General features: G+C 42.3%; 1 protein-coding gene across 7 annotated transcripts in view; it reads right to left on the reverse strand.

Moving 5' to 3' along the window:
- PWWP2A (PWWP domain containing 2A) overlaps positions 1–17313 on the reverse strand; it is a 40347-nt gene extending 23034 nt beyond the window's left edge. For 4 of the 7 annotated variants that reach the window (XM_077824433.1, XM_077824431.1, XM_077824432.1 and 1 more), the window contains exon 1: positions 16018–17313. In XM_077824433.1, coding sequence (XP_077680559.1) covers positions 16018–16817 — 800 coding nt within the window. In that variant the 5' untranslated portion in view covers positions 16818–17313. Of the gene's footprint in view, positions 1–14175; positions 14286–15506; positions 15576–16017 lie in introns of those variants that run through there. The other 3 variants (XM_077824435.1, XM_077824434.1, XM_077824436.1) reach the window with 3 other exon arrangements.
- Positions 17314–17531: the final 218 nt, after the last annotated feature.

The raw sequence follows: 17531 nt of genomic DNA on the forward strand, positions 1-17531 counted from the left end.
CATGCTATAGAGAGAAAGCCATGTTTTGTCATTCTACAACACCTTTGAGGCAAAAGCAAGTGGGAGAAGTGGTAATTTCCCAAGTTTCATAACCACCTAACCACTTTCAAATATCCCTGATGCTTGTAGGGTTAAACCCTTTTCCATTTGTGTTTACATTTTAAATATCAACAGTACACAGCCTGTCTTCACTGCCTTATTAGCTTAAGGTATAACTCAAGTTTTGCCCCTAACTTGACTCCAATTCACACACAAGATCTCTAGCTCAAGTTAAGTGGCATTTTAAACTCAAGCTAGCTAGACCATTAGGGATATGATTTGAAGCTCAAGTGCTACTGAGGTTCACAGGAGTTAATAATGCAGTGCGGATTAACAGATAGTTACAACTCATTAGCTGCTAATCCAACCGCTCCAGTGCATTAACTTGAGCTAACCATTGCTCAAGCCCACAGATGAGAGACTGTCATGCAGCATGCATTAGTGTTGGCTGTACCATTCTTTCTTTTCAACATGAACTAAGTGCATAATTGCAGTAAATAAGTTAGGTACTTACAGACAGGTGTCACTTACCAATACACCTTAACTAAATGCAAACATGCTGAATGCTTCAAACTGTTGCAAGAAGCAGGCTGTTTGAACAAATGCCTATGTAATTCCTTTCATTTCTTGCTGCTCTATTATGAAACAGGGCGTTGTATGTGCTAGAAGATTCCTTACATTGTCAACACAAGTCTTTACTGATTTACTTTAATGCATACTGATTAAATGTGGTTTAAAAAAAGTTATAGGTTATAAACAAAGCAATTTTCAGATAAAGTTGAAATGAATATGCCACATCCAAACTCACATGGGCCATTATTCCTCCCAGTTGTAGAGGAAGAGCAACCTCAATGAGTTTGGTTTCCACAAAAGTGCTGAAAGTAAACACCTGAAAACTTACATAGTCATTACTGTTACCTACACACCAGCTACTGTTCATCTGACCTTTGAGCTATAAATAGCATGTGTTAACAGTTTAAGCACTACAGTGAACCTCTACACATGCTAGTGTGTATTGTTCTTCCCTTCCCCACAAAATAAACTAGATTCCCTTTGAAATTCAGGCCAGAGTCCTCTACCTGCTTAATATCTAAAGTTTAGACATTCCTCCATTAATTCAGAAGAACACTGTTCATTTTAACTATTTCTCTGATGCATTATTGAAGGCTTCAGACACTGTACTATATATATATATATATATATATATATATATATATATATATACACACACACACACACACACACACACACACACAGAGAGAGAAAAGAACAAATACTGCTACAGTTATTTGAAGAAAGAGTACATCAGGCATAAATCCACTGTGGGACTCATGTTTGAAAATCTGAGATTCTAACTGCCTTAAAGGTCCACCAAATGGACCATTATGTTTCTTCCATACTGGAAAGGAAGATCTTTATCCACTTTTTGATCAGTTAGATTAAGGTATCAGGATTTGAAAAATGCCTACAACAGACATTATCCCAAGAAGTAAACCTACCAGACAAGATATGGTAGTACTGTACATTAGCTGCCATGCACCAAGATCCTACAATTTAAAAGGACAAGAGAGCTGTACTCTTGATAATGGTAACTAAAAAGCCAAGATAAGCTTTCCATTTAATTATTTTTAAAAATGCTATTTTTCTTAAAGATAAAGGTTTTTTTCCCTGCATTTTCCAACGTGTTCTCTCTTTACAATAATGTAGGGGAAAAGGTGTAAAGGATTGAGGCCTGTTTTATAGCCCTCTGCTCTGGCTGAGCCAGCACCCTCCCTGTGAACCTGCCCTGGACTCTGTGAGAAGGTCATTTCCAAAAGGGTCAGTTCTTGCAGTTTCTTTTATTTCAAGTTTCTGCAACAAAACAACTTCTTAGCATGTCCCTCAAGCCCATAAGTTCCTCAGCCCAGAAGTTCCTGACTTTTACCTCAGAGCCTTTGTGATAACAGGATTTCCCAGTCAACAGTACCTCCAGCCTCTACTGCATGGGTGGGCAAACTTTTTGGCGCGAGGGCCACATCTGGGTGGGGAAATTGCATGCAGGGTCATGAATGTAGGGCTGGGGTTGGGGTGTGGGAGGGAGTGTGGGGTGCGGGAAGAGGCTCAAGGTAAGGGGTTGGGGCAGAGGAGGGGTGTGGGATGTATGAGGGGGCTCAGGGCAGGGTGTGGGAGGGTGCTCAGGGTAGGGTGATGGGGTATAGGGTGCAGGAGGGGGGCAGCACGGAGCTCAGGGCAGCGAGTTGGGGAGCAGGGTGCAGGAAGGGTTCAGGGTGTGGGCTCCCGCCCGGCGCTGCTTACCTGGAGTGGCTCCGGGTAGCAGTGGCACTTACCAGGTCCAGGGCAGGCTCCCTGCCTGCCCTGGCCCTGCGCTGCTCCAGCACCACATCCCTGCAGCCCCTGCAGGAGGGGGAAAGAGGGCTCCACACGATGCCCTCGCCTGCAGGTACCTCCCCTGAAGTTCCCAGTGGCCATGGTTCTCCATTCCCAGCCAATGGGAGCTGCGGGGGGCAGTGCCTCAGGCGAGGGCAGCACACAGAACCCTTTGACCCCCCCCCCCCCCGGAGCCGCAGGGACGTGGTGCCGGCCGCTTCCGGGAGTGGCCTGGGGCCCGCAGTGCCACAGGGGTGGCGTTTCCGCAGGCCATATCCAAAGCCCTGATGGGCCGGATCCAGCCCTCAGTTTCCCCACCCCTGCTCCACTGGCTACTGCTACCTGCTCCTTTTTTTATGAGGACCAGCCCTTTAAGCTCCAGGTCTTCTCCCAAGTGTGGCAGGTAGGATTAATTAGTCAGCCAGCTGCTGGCCTCTGACACCAGAGGAATACAATCCCTTTACTACAGTCACAATTATGCTCTTTACCACCTCTCCTATATTTTGTCTCTTCCATTTCTCTCCCGCACAAAAATTACCTGCATATTCTTAAAAGCCTACTTTTCTATCTTGTCTCCTCAATTCTTCCCTCTCTCCCTTGCTAAATTACATCCACTCATTCCACATCTACCCACTCCTTCATACATGGGTTTCTGATAAGTGTCAGCCCCAAAGAGCTACCAGATCAGAGCAAGAGGAGGGCCTACATTGTCAAGTGGCAATAACCAGACAAGAAAGTACCACAAAGTAGCCATTTTACAATCCACCTTCCCTTTCTCCCCACTCCCAGATCCTGGGTCCAGTTCTATATTTTTCCTAGTCCCTAGTTTACAGAGACTTAACTGTCTACTGCCTCAGTGAGCCAGTAACCCAGCCATTTTTCCTAAAGAGGACAACAATAGTTTGATTAGATGATATTGGGTTATTATTAAGAGGTTCTTTCCTCAAACAAAAAACAAAGGACAGCAAATTAATTTATGAAGTAACTATATTCTGTTGTGTTGCAGGGTTTCACTCCCATCTGCCATTAAATAGATTTTTAAAAAACTCCACTTCCCACCCAGGTCCACTTACCTCCAATTCCAAGCACGGACAGTTTGGAAACCTTCCCAATAGCTAGTTTTGAGGATGGAGGTCTCTACTCTTAGGTTTTTTGTTTTTGTTTGTTTGTTTGTTTGAGGCAAGTATTGCAGAACCATGGTAAATAACACTGAGAGCTGGCTTTTAAGTCCCATCAGATTAACAGAGGTCAGTCAAGTTTATATAAAGATGTGAATACCACAAACAGCTCTAACTTAGACAGTTTGTAACAAATAAGTAGTTCACCTAATGACTTCAATCACACTTGTCTGACCTTGTTGAAAGAGGGACAAAATCAGAAGCCTCAATTTTAAGGTCAGCTTTACGCTCAGTAACCTCTCTCTTATTTTGGTCATCAAGTGCTTACCGGAAAGTGTTCTATTGCTATAGTATAAATCTAGCAACCAGAAACAATTTTAAAATCACTTTATAGAGTGTAAGATTTTCAAGACAGGGATATTGCTTTTTTGGGGGGTTGTTTTAAGACCACATAACACCTAGTCCACAGTGGATGCTGCAAAAACAAGGAGTAATGATGCTCAATTGTTCCTACTTAACAAATCCTATCCTCTTCCCTCTCAAAATTCTGTGAAATGTAGGGGCTAGTGAAGCACGGGACCCATGGGACAGTTCTGGGAAGTGTTTAAATAAAGGTACATACCAACTTAAGAGTCCATTGTATTAACTCACTTTGAAGCTGGGTTCTCCATTATAAAATGCAGTGCTTATAATGGATGTACCAGGAACAGTCATTGCACTGTCTGCTGTAACTTGCTACTGTCAGAACTGGTTTATAGTATTGTAACAATAGTCAAGACTTCCCCCAATGTTTTCAAACATGGGATAAGGCAATACTATGGAGATTCCACGCTTCTAGTACAAAGACTTCAATGGAGCCAAAATTTGGCCCTGTATGCCTTGAAAGACGAAGCTCCCAAATCAGGTTCGGTACAGCCAATTTTCTCCAACAGCTAGATGGGTGCTGGCTTCTTATTTGGACACTGCCCCATAGCAACGGGCTACCTTCCATCTCTTGTATCTCTCGGTCATTAATAGGTTTAATTTGTTGGTTATTAGGAATCTAGTAAAGTTCCTGAGCCTATGTCTGGATGCATGGGTGGGGAGAGCATGTGGGTGGGAGAAAGGAAGAGATTGACAGGGTAAATTAGAAAAGAGAATTGCAGTGGAAAGGTTTGGGAAGGAGAGAACTAGAAGAAGAGAGTAGGGGTGAGAGAGAAAGGAAGGAAGGAAAACACTGAAGACGACAAACAGTATTTCTCTCTTATTGCAGGAGAAAAAAAGGCAGAAAAAGACAGAAAGAGAGCAGATTAACAAAGGCAAGGGATACAGTAAGGGTGATTAATCAAGTAACTTGCCAAATACTATTCAGTTTTCACTAATTTATCAGATGAAACAACACAATGTACTGAATAAAAAATAAAAATCAAGTCCCATCTCTATTTCTGTAGTCACTCACTAATCACAAGACCTCAAAGAGATGTTCTGCTAAGTGTTTTTGCTCCACTCTCAGTTTCTTTGTATTATATAGACTAGAGTGTTTCAAACGAACAACAGAGCAAACGGTTTTAAATTTTGGTACAATTTCTACATGTTTACAAGTTCTAAAAGAAAGTGTTTTGATTAACTGGTATTAGCAAAGGTGAACAAGGACCACAAGAAAAATGCCACTATAAAAGTTCAAAGATGAAAAGCACATCACCGCTCTTCAGATTAATCTTGACATCATGAGTCACCTTCACTGGCCTATGCTCTGAACTGGAGTACATCCTGTAAGTCTAAAAGGTTTGTTGTAATGAATGCCATCTTTTAAAACAACCAAAACCAATTCGGCAACATAAGTAAGGCCTGTCTAACCATTCAGTTTGAAATAAATGCAAAGTGGCAAACACTGCAAGTGATATCTTCAGTTTGTCCTCATATCCAAACACAATGGTAAAGCTAAGCAAGAGCATTCCATGCAGAAACAACCTGTCTCAGGTACAATATTACTTTCTACTTAACAGAATGCCATCCCTTGAAGTTAACACCACAGTTTCTATGATCTGCTAAATAGAAAAAATTCCAGTGATGAGTGATTTATATTGTTCATAGGACAATGTAATCTATAGCTTTTCATTCATTTTGATGTAATTACACAACCTACAACTACACCCTAGGTCCTTATCTGAAAGCAGGAAAGATCTTGTGCTAGAGCCTCTTATGTAATTGAGCTGTGCTTGGCACAGGACTAGAGGAGGGCAGAGCAAAAGGTAGTTTAAGAGTACTTAAACCAGGTATTTAGCCCAGGCCTGGCATAATTCACAGCAGACCTGTAGCTACTCTAAATTACAAATGGCTGCATGTGAGCCTCCAGCATGTGTTCCAGGCCTGTGTCAAAAAAGCCCCACCAATATCAGGAAGGGGTTGATGTAGAAAATGCTACGCCAGTTCTTGCCACCTACCAAAGAATTCCCCTCAGAGGGACAGTTAACCTGGCTTTCCTGAGGCTTTGTGACAGAGTAGGAATCAGGACCTGTCCCCTTGTTTCAGCAATATATAGCTGAGGAAAGACTTTATTATTCCTATTAACATTTTATAGTAATGCACTGCCGCATTTAAGTAATGAGCTTGACATATCAGTCAGAGGTCATTTCAGCCTCTGAGATAATGAGCTGGGTGCACAAGTATTAATGCTGGGTGCTTAGGGTATCAGGGGATGACTAGAATAAGTGTTAAAAACAGAATAAATGAAGAAAGATTTAGCAATCCCAGAGAAGAGTGAAGAATGTTTCAGTCATGAAGTAGCAGAAGTAGGGCACAGACAGATTACCTGTACCAAAATAAGGAAACTTTCTGGAGCATAATCAGCCTTACTTTTAAAACAAAGACCATTTCTGATACTACCAAGTTTACCATGTCACTAACTTTTTGAAGTCATCACTGGTCAAGTACTTCATAAGGTTTTTGTGCAAGTCCTGTGAGCTATGAGAATTAATGAATATTAAGAGCTAATTATGTGTCCTCTTTAATTATGTATAGCCTAGTTAAGTGACATCAGTAAAACCAAAAGCTGCAGAAGCATCTCACATAAAGTTATGTAGATTTTGCTTTTTTCTAGTTATCAGTTTATCAAAATTCAAGTTCTCTGAAGGGTAGCGAGAAGAAAATAATGATGTACACATTCAGCATTCTGTTCTCAAGTGGGGCGAGTACCACAAAAATGTGAAGTATTTGAGTCTTTGCCTGTATGTCAATTAAGTCAAGACTAAAGCAAGAAATGTGGGTATACGTTATAAACACTCTTCTACGATTATGAACCTATTTAGGAGTTGCCTGTTGTGTTCTTCAGACTAAACAAATGCACACAAGCATTTAAACAATGAATGATAGCATGGAGGTTTACTTTAATGGGGAGGACTTCAGTGAACCCTTCCTGCATTTGCAAACTACATGGGGGAGGAATGGAGTAGAAGGGGGAAAAAAGCTTTTCTAGCAAGCTAACACCTCCTGCAGAGAGAAGCCAACTAGGACGGTTTTAAATCTAATTATTGAATGTGAACCATGTTCCTTCAGTCTCTTGAAAAGACTTATGATTTCATGGTGTCTTGGCATAACTATCAGAATGCATGATCACTAATTTGAATCAGCACAGGAAGTTGATATTTTAGGAAAGAATCAGATTTGATCTAACACATCATTTACAAGAAGTCCATTGACCTCTGATGTGTTATCACTGATAGTCAGCCTACAATGGTCTGATTATAAATTAAAATATTCTGTTTATTTTTTTTTGTTGTTCAGACCCATACAGCATTCCTTATGTGTGTTCCACAGAAGCCATGACAGGAATCATTTGGTTTAAGGTTCAAACATTTTGTAGCCTATTGGCTACATTTACTAAAATATTTAGCACCACTTAGTTCTGAGCATCTTTGTTTCATGCATCATCTACCTGATTAATTGAAATATTTCACTTAGAATTTGAAGAAATTAGTTTAATAAAGCTCCAATCTGACTTTATGCACATTAGTATTCCAGAATAGCTATATTGGTTATATATTATGTAAGCTACTTAATACGAAGCACAATATCCTGAATACAGGTATGCAGAACATACCCCAAACATTTCACTATTATTCTGCTTAGTGTAGAATTTCAGTGTCTAAATATACACTAAGTATCCACTGGGACACCTTACTGAGTAGGTATCCACAGAAGCTGAACTATGTTCTTAGTAGTTTATTTCCATCCAGAGTAATATGGCACCAGAGTTCACAGTTCAGAAAATGCAGTATTTCATTTAGTCAAAGTTCCAGAACAATGGCTTGCACCTCCAATTTGAGTTACTATGTGCTGTTTCTACAGAAATGGAAGTAAGTGGCCAATGCCTTTCACCACCCAAAACATTGCTTATTAGGATCTGCTAGTAGTAATAATTATGCATGTCCTATGCAGCCAGTGTTGGACTGATGGACTCTACATGTAAACAGAATACTTATGGAATCATATATTTCTCTTACATGTAAATGACAATCGCAAAAAGTCTTTATTTGGTATAACTTCTAAGCATGTAAACATCTTCCAACTGAAGTCAAAGATTTCTAATTAAATACTGAGTTGAGTGTTTTAACAAAGTTACATCAGGGATTAACAGTTAACACCTGTCAGAGGAAGTGGATCAATATTCAACAGGGCTTTTTGAAGGCCCAGATTGAGCTTCACATCGCACACTGAATTTGAGAAAACACTGTACTGCTTGCAGCTGCATGCTTGTAGCTCCCCTTATGTACAGAGGAATCAGTTTCTTTCACTGCATCTTTCCCACCCACAGAGGACCCTGTGGATCCACAGCTTCAAACAGTGAGGGGAAAGAAGCTCACTAACCAACAGTAGAAAATACTGATGTAAAAACAGCTAGAAGTTGTATTACTTAAGAGTGCAAGCCTGAAGCTAAAAACCTCTCTTTGAAATAGGGGGAACCCCACGGGCAGCAGCCTACAGCTTCGTGAAACCACATTCAATATAGACACACAGGGCCATCTTCCGAGAAGTCTGAAGGATCTGTGTATGGGGTGGGTCCAACCCCCTGATTTTTCCCACAGAGGTGGTAATGTAGTCCCTCCCCTCTCCTTCTGGAAGAATTGGAAGGAAGCACCATGTAAAGTTTTCTGCAGCTTCATCTCCACATCAGCATGTCTAGATAACCAGGTTACACTTTGGTAAAAAATACATGCCAATTTTGAAACTGGTTTTTATTTTTGAACTTTTACCTGGATACCAAGTACAGCTTTTTTCTTTTGTCATGCCACAGTGCTAGGGTCTCTGGGCTGATCTAGACAATTTTCACACCTATAAACTCAAACTCTTTCTAAATTGTTTTTGTTAAAATTGTGCAATCCCTTTTTAGTAGACATTCTTTAATTAATTTAAAAGTTCAACAAGCATGTTGCACTGATTACAGTCATTCAACCAATAAAGAATCACCGATGTATATGCTCAACCTTCACTTCACCTCAGTGTAGTTTGTCTGGGAATTTCTTTTTTAAATAAAATATCTAACACTAAACCAGAAAGTGAGAAAATACTATCATGCACTGTTTCAAATGATCTAAAGATTAAACTGAAGTCTTTTTCAATTTTAACTTTTAGCACCATATTTAGTTATGCTCCAGACATAAAGCAGTCAGAACATACCAGGTTGTACACCCAAGTTTCCCGTCCACCCTCCTGTCCCCACATTCCCTCAAGTGAAGGGAAGCCAAGTTGCCCTCAGGAAACATGGTGGCATCCTAGGCTGTCAGAAGGCGGAGAAGAACACTAGAAGAAGCAGATATTTGCACTGGCCATACATATGAACGTCAGTCCAACTGAGAACAACAGAAGATGGCAGCCATTTTAAAATAGGGCAGTTCTTTGTGGAGTTCTCTGTAGTCTAAACTGGAAACTTTTGCCAGCACAGGAGTGTCAGTGGTGTGATTTCTTTCTAAACCAGCTGAAGTCCTAGTGCAGATGTAGTTATACAGTTTATTTTGCTTTATTTAGAATAGCTATGCCAGCAAAATTTAAGTTTGGACGAGATCTTGTTCAGCCTCTTTTTTGTGAGGAGGAAAAACGAAAAATCTTAATATTATTTCTTTCAAAAGTAGTCTATGTACAAGATTCCAGAGAAGTTTTTTACTCTATGGGAACTTTGAGCAGTCCACATTTATTCCATTATTAAAATGAATTTGTCATTAGGAACAATAAAGAGGTCTGACAGGATACATAATACCTTAGGAGACTCATTTTTAAATTAACTTTAATTTGATTAATGCATTTAAATTTCCAAAAATATTGCTCTATACTTGGAAGAAGTGCTAGGCTTTGGGGGAGAATATGCTGTAATTTTCATATATCAGAGAATCGCTACTTTAACTGAAAAACTCAGTCCCACCACGACTGACACCTCCATAATTCTTTTTAATTATCTGCATTACAATAGCACCCAAGGGCCCATAATTATGGGCAAAGAAAGAGCAGACACTACAGAGAAGTTTGACTTTTGTGGCTGTTTCCTAAACAGCTTATCCTACCTGGCTTTTTGACAAGTCCAAAGAACAACTGCGTTTCCATACTCTTTAGTCACCAGAAAGAGATTGTGACTCTTAAGCTATGGCTACGCTAGAAAACTTAAGAGGCACAGCTCCAATACAGATGCATCACTTTAAACTCTCTGCACAGCTGCTCTAAACTGATAGCTCCCATCAGTTTAATTACTCCAGCCCCAGCAACCGGCGGTAGCTATGTCGGCAGAAGCAGCTCTCCTGGCAACATCGACACCAGCGCTTAAGTCAGCATAAGTTATGTCGCTCAAGGGAATGGCTAATTCACACCTGAGTGACATAGTTTATATCGATTTAAACTTTAGCGTAGCCATAGCCTTCGTGACATCTTGCAGATTACGCAAGGGAGACGAAACAATGCTACAGAGTCAAACGATGGGCAGAAGTTAGTGCCCCCTCCCCCAAATTTTGTGACTGAATATTAGCTTTGTAAACTTCAGTACTTCCATAAAATCTAAGGCAATATCAACCTGCACTGTAGTTCCTTCCCAAAACCAAAATTTAAGCAGTTGTTCATGACAACATGGGATTTGGACAATTTTTCACTACTCTTGTATTTTTTTAATAGAAGCTACATTGGTTTGACTGGAGAAAATTCTTTACCCTTTCAGGGACAGTCAAATAAAAAATATCTAAAGACAGTTTACCTATATCATTGCCACAATCTTAGATTCTCAGAACTCAGATTCAAGGTTAATCTTACGTTTTACTTTTGGGATGAAAAGTGGAGAGAGACTAATCAGTTTCACTTTACAAAGGTCATGCTTTAATTAACACTAAGCTGCCATGTTTGAGCTGTAAACACTGGGAAAATGTGTTTATATCAAACAATCTTTGGGCCAACTGTGACAGTTCATGTAACCTCACTGGGGTCTACAAATTCTTTCTCCATATGGAAGTAGAAGTTCTATGTGAGCAGAAGCAACATAAGATTCTAACCACTTTAGAGGTATCATTGGGAGACAGTACCATAACAAAGCAACAAAAAGTAATTTTACAAAATGAGTTGAAGATTTATAAAGTTCAGTTAAGCCAAATGGATAAGTTACAGGACAACTCTGCTTTTAAAAAATCATTTTCATTACCATTTTGTTCCCAACCAAAACCCTCTTTTCATATTGGCAGACAAAGTTATATGTCAGATTGCTAGAGATTAATGCTCTCTCCTCTGAATTCAGGTATCTCAAGCTTTCAAATGGCAAAAGACTTTGGTTTCTAGCTCTCATGGTTGTTCTTTCCAGAGCTGCTATGATGAAATCCAAAAAAGGGAAAAAACCCTGCATGTCAGAATTGTGATTAAGGTTCAATACATCATGATATACCAGGGCTAGAAACAAAATCTTTCTGTTTCTAAGCTAAGAATTCTGTGATTGTTCACAAGAAAATATAACTTAAAAAAAACTAGACATGAGGGACTAGGGTTTTTTTTTCAGCACCATGAAGTCTTAAGACCCCGCCCAATGTAGTTTTCAATCCTGGAATAGTGTTCCAACAGGATGAAAAGCACTCCCACACCACCTCTTAAGATTTAGAAGTGCTATACTTACTAACGTTTGCTTTCTCCAGGTGCAGAGTGAGCCTTGCCACAATTCTGAGCCAGCAGGTGGCATTAATGTATCACAAACCAATATAGCTGCATGCAGTGTCATAAGACCCTCAGAATACATTGCATGCGTAGAAATACATTAATTTAAAAGGAGATTGTGTCTAACAATTTTTGCAGATGGCAACTGATATTACTATAATTAAAATGTTAGAGAAAAATATCTATCCAAGGTCACCATATGCATGATCAATTTCTGTTTTGATAGTCAGCTACACTTCCCATCTCATGCATTAAGATGATACCACCGCTTATGCACTGGGAAGGAGCTCTCAAGCATTACCTTCCTGAGACTATGCAAGGAGCTTAAAGGTAATAGCAGCAGCACTACTAGAGTTAAAATCAGCAGCAGGCAGGCATGTGGGAATGTAAACAGGAGGAGAGTGGACTCAGTGATGCTTGTTCTTGAATTTTCCAAAAAGACACTTCAGAACATCAGCTTGGGTACAAAAACTCCCTTTAAGAACTAGGTCCTGGGTATGAAAAATGTTCGACTGGAATTATATAGGGAATTGGAGTGGGATCCAGGAGACCCAGGTGAATTCCCAGAGCAACTTCTGACCTCCTATGTGACCATGGAGAAGCTGCTAAATTACTTTGTGCCTCAAATCCCCATTTGTAAAAGTGGGTATAATACATCCTTATCTCACAGGGATATTGTGTGGATAAAATTCATTAGTGATTAGGGCACTTGCTCAGTGATGAGGGCCATAAATACTTAAATAGGACATTCTATTTAAAGGGGGTACTCCAACAGAAAAAATGTTCATATTTGTCAATTAAAAATGTAATTGACAATGTTCCCTTATATATGCACTGTTGACCTCATTTAAAACTCTGCTGGAATAAATAAAAAGGCTAGCATTTCATTTCAGCAGCAGAAACAGAAGTAGTAGAGGTTCAGAGAAAAAACAACAAAATTGGTCGAAAGCATTTCGGCTGTGCTTCCATCCCACAATACAGGAGTGACAGCACTAAAATTCAGAGGGGCAATAAACTTGCCTGTATGAAATGCATATTTTTTACACACAAGTTAACCTTCAAACTCATTGCCATACGATAATGAGGCAAACAGCAGCCTCATTTCCATTTGCTAGAATACAAGTGCTATTAATCTTCATTCTTCAGAGAGTAAGATGGGTGGGGGGAATCATAGTTCACTGTGGGTAGGGTGAGTTAGCACCTGTAACTGAAGATGTTGGTAACCATTAAAAAAAAAAGTGGACTAGATTAGATTTTTTTTTTTATCCTTACCAAAAACGTACTTGACTTTCATAGGAACTGATAAGTTTAAGATTTCTAGGAGAAGCAGATTTGGAGGCAATGGCCATGTCTGCACTGGAGAAGTTTAGAAAAATTCCCACAAATTCAGATGAACTGGTGGGAGCAAAGTTCCAATGGACATATTTTTTTCTATATTAGGATTCCCACCGTTTCAAGTAAACCAATGTTAGAACTTGTGGGGGCTTTTGGTTTGGTTTTTCCCCTGTGTAATGATTCCTATAAAAAACTGCAACATTCAGTAAACAGAGACTCCCAGAAGAGTTAAGGTTAGTCAAAACTTGTATACTATTGATGTTTTTAACAAGTCCTGCTACATGAATTATACATCTCATAAAAGTCAAATGAAGAGACCATCATAGTTTTCTGATATTGACAGCACTGTCCTAAGGCAGTAACAGGCCACCAAAGCGTAAAAATCTAGATAAGCTAATTGCGGCAAAATAAAAATAGCACAGAAGTGGAGTTTATCTAAAAAAATGTGTTTAACACTTAAGTGCTGAAATATTCTATAGGTAAAAAGTGCCTAGTACATTTCTAAAGTTAACATACTACTTTATTCTTCTTTTGGGGATTTGAGTCCAGATCTCACTTGCCAGCTCACATACACTGGTATCACTAGCAAAACATTGCAGAGCCTGTATGTAAGGAAGCCCAATTCTCACCCTAGGCCCGCTCCAGAGCTTTGGTTTAAAAAGAGAGAGAGAGAGAGAGTCCAAACTGTATCTTCCACATCCACCTGAAGAGGGACCATCCATGAAGTCCAGGATGCACATGGAAGAGGGGCAGACACAGAAAATGCATCATTCCCTCATCAGCCCATAAGAAGAGGTAATACAACCCTTAGCTGTACTACCTTTTCCACAAAGTCCTCTGTGATGAGGAATGCTTCCCCCTACCTTTAACAAATGATTTGGGGCAATCTTGGAAGCATGGATCCACTGACGCCATACTACCCAGGAATCAAGGAGCCCCTCCTCATCCGTGTGGAGCCATAGTGCTTCTATGCAGATGGCCCCGTGCCTCAAAGGGATATTGGAAATTCACATGTTGGAGGATCCTCAGTGGTGAGACAATTTTTGTACCCAAAAACCCCAGACATTTACATCTATGGGGATACACTGGGTCAAATGTACATGTTTAATAAAACGCAGGTGGTTTGTTTGTTTTTTCAGGAGGGGAAATAAATCAGGATTTTCCTTACTCATACATACAGGATCCAGAGTCATTTAATGGCAAGTGCTTTGACACCCACATAGTGCAAGTGACTGAACAGAGTGAAAGCCAGCAATTCTGAGGGTCTGGACTTCAGATCTACAAAAGAATAGAATTAAAAAATAAGTTAACTGAATGCACCCGTCACTGGTTTGGGGCTTTTCAGTATTTCACACTAGAAATGTACATTACACACTTAAAGATCAGCCTCAAATCAATTTAATAAAATGTGAAAGTGCCTTTAGACTTTTCAAACTATAGGTGGTTAACTTCTGAGCTGTGAAATTAGCTTCCATGATTTTTAAGATGTTTCTAACATCTTAAATCATCTTCATTGATCTTAGAAAAGGCCATACACCTCTCTAAATATCTGCCCCCCAAAAAACAAGCTGGTCGAAAGCAAAAATGCACAAAGCCATTGGCCCCATTTCTAAAGGAAGCACTAAGAACAGAGAGACTATATAAGTAAATAATTTATTTAAATTGATACAGGTTCTCTATGTCACAACCACTATCTTGGATTACTAGAGTTTAAGAACATTTGCAAATTCTGTTTTCCAAGATTTGTGTTTTTTACTTTTTGCACTTCACTTAGAACAGGCAATGAAAATAGCCTAGTCAATGTCACTTTGTTCTGTACTTGCTTAATGCTGAAGTATTAAACTACAAACACTAAAGAAGATATCACTGGGGAAATATTTATATCCATAAATACTTTCCTTAGAATTTTCTGAACAATTTTTACTCCCATCAAGTTGTGCAAGTTTCCCCGAAATGCTGGACTTGAACTAACAAAACTGTCTCTTCGGGCCCAGATTTACTAGGTGGATATTGGTTCCTTGAAGGGAAAGCCCCTCCCCAGATGCAAGGAGAATCATACTAGTAAACCCTTCAGGACTCCAAGAATCTTCAATTTGAAGACTGCTGTAATCCAAAAGGTGCCAGCGGGCTTTTAAAGGATAGCACGACATGACTTGGTCAATGCAAGCTGTAAATTAAGAGATGAGCACCCAAAACAGAACTCTAGATCTGAACACCCCTATGATTTGGGGAGGCTCAGGCCAATTCTCTGCAGTTCAAGCTCATGACTGTTAACAGGACCGTGGAATTAAGAAGGCCCAAGATGAATCCTAACTGAGTTAGAGGGAATTGACCATGTGCTCTTCCTGCCTACCTCATGTTTTCTAATTCCCACAAGGCAACAACTCTTATTATTTAAAACAGCAGCACGAAAAGGTGGGGGGGAAAGTAAAGGTTTGTTGGTCAATGACCAACTTTTATCCTATTTTATTACTTAAAATGAAAGGGCCTCTCCCTTACCTTTAACCCAGTAGTAGGCCAGAAGACCAGAGACCGTGCGTGGCAGCAGCAGAGGCTACATCGCATCAGAACTGGCGGTCGGAGAAGGTGCTGTTAGGCATTGTCTCAATGCAACGAGGCTGCGAGGGCACCGTTCCTACCCATCATGGCCCGGCCTGGGGCTTAGCCTGCGATAAGGCCGGGTTCTTTAGATAGGGAGTAATTAACACGGGGCAGTTCCTCCACCCTCACACAACGAGATAGAGCTAAAGAGGGTAAATCGGCTCCAAACACCCCGCCTCCATCTCCAGGAAGGATGGCGGGCCAAGGGCTACTATTGTACAGAGCCTGAGTCCCCTACACTCCATCTCTCAACGGGGAGGGAGGGAGGCGGCTGACCGAGAGCTGCGGAGCCCGGGCCCGCTCTCACCCTTTGCGGAAGTCCCTGAGGGCCTCGGGGTCAGGCCCAGGGATCCCCCCGAAGTGCTGATCTCTCCCGGCCGGGAGGAGCTGTTCTCCAGCGGCATCTCACCTTTTGGAGAGGTCCATGAGGACCCCGGAGAAGAGCTTCTCCCCCAGCCGGAACGACACCACCAGCGCGTCCTCGATGATGTGGTCCAGGGTGACCCGCACCTCCGAGCCAGGCAGCAACGGAGCCTCCGCCTCCCCCGCGGCCGGGGCCACCGGGGAGCCGGGGGCCGGGGGCTCCGGCTCTACAGCGGCAGCATCAGCAGCATCCGGCTCCTCCTCCTCCGGCCGGCACGGCTCCTCCCCGGGCTCCGGCTCCACGGGGCCCCCAGCAGCCGGCAGGCAGGGCTGCGGCTCCTCCTCGGGAAGTTCAGGGTGCCCAGCAGGCGGCGGGCAGGGCTGCGGCGCCTCCTCGGGCTCCGGGCTGGGCGGTCCTCTAGGTTCGGCCTTGGGCGAACCCAGCTCCGGTTCCTCCGGCTCCGTCCTCTCAGGTTCCGGCTCCTGGGTCCTAGCCGGGCTCCGGGCGAGCTCTACGGGCGGCGGCGGCGGCTCCTCGGCCTCCCCCGGAGCGGACTTTCCCCCGTCGGCCTCGTCCCCATCAGGCACAGCCGACTCCACAGCCTCGCTGACAGCGGGGAGGGGGTCTGCGCCGGCCTCGCTGCCCGGGATGGGCTCCATCTCAGGCTCGGCTTCGCCGGCTCCCCCGTCACCCGGCACCGCGGCAGTCGCCGCCGCCTCCGCAGCCATGGCCGCCATTTTCTCTGCTGCTTCGCCGCCGCCTCCCTCCAGCAGCGGGATCGATAACCGCGGCCTTCTCCGCCCGCCTGGGAGGCAGAGCCCGCCCATTTTGCTCAGCATTGGCATCTCATTGGAGGCTACGCCACGATTCTAAGCTCCTATTGAAGATTGGGAAAGTCCATCAAGCCGAACGAAAACTTCTCATTGGCCAGCAGAGACTTCATTCATTCAGGGGTCGGGAAGAGGAAGAAGGGGCGGAGTTTAATACCTCTAAAGATCAAAGGGGCTTACTCATGAGGCAGTTGTCCCTTCCTATTGGCGCAGGGAAGACTCTCCTCCCCCTTCAGCCCTCTGAGAGGCTGTTAATTGGTGCAGAGTTACATCCATCAAACTGAGATGGGGCGCCTTAGGCCTGGAGTTCAGTGTAAGGGGAGATTCCTGTTTGAGTGGCAGGGGAGGCAAGGGTACAGAGGTGGGAGGTTAACTCACTTGCAATGAGAGGGTAGTATCCTCATATTCAGGACTAGGAGCTTATTGGGACAGAGACTGTGTCTTCTTGTCCATACAGCACCTAGCACCTTGGTGTCCTGATTCCATCTCAGGTGTTGCTCCAGCACAAATAATATAATGATCTTACCAACTCTAGTTTCAAGGCACCCACACTGGGACGGTGAGCAGGACCCATTGCAAAAGGGACCAGAGATGGAGAGAAATGGGAAAAGAGAAGGAAAAAATATGGAAAGTCAAAAAAGGGTGACCAAATAGAAAAGAAAAAATGTCTGGAAGAAAGAAGATTTTAAGGGGAAGAGGGAGTGAACTATAACATTTTCTAAAAGGTGA

Source organism: Eretmochelys imbricata, chromosome 8 (assembly GCF_965152235.1).
Source record: "Eretmochelys imbricata isolate rEreImb1 chromosome 8, rEreImb1.hap1, whole genome shotgun sequence".
NCBI lineage: Eukaryota > Metazoa > Chordata > Testudines > Cheloniidae > Eretmochelys > Eretmochelys imbricata.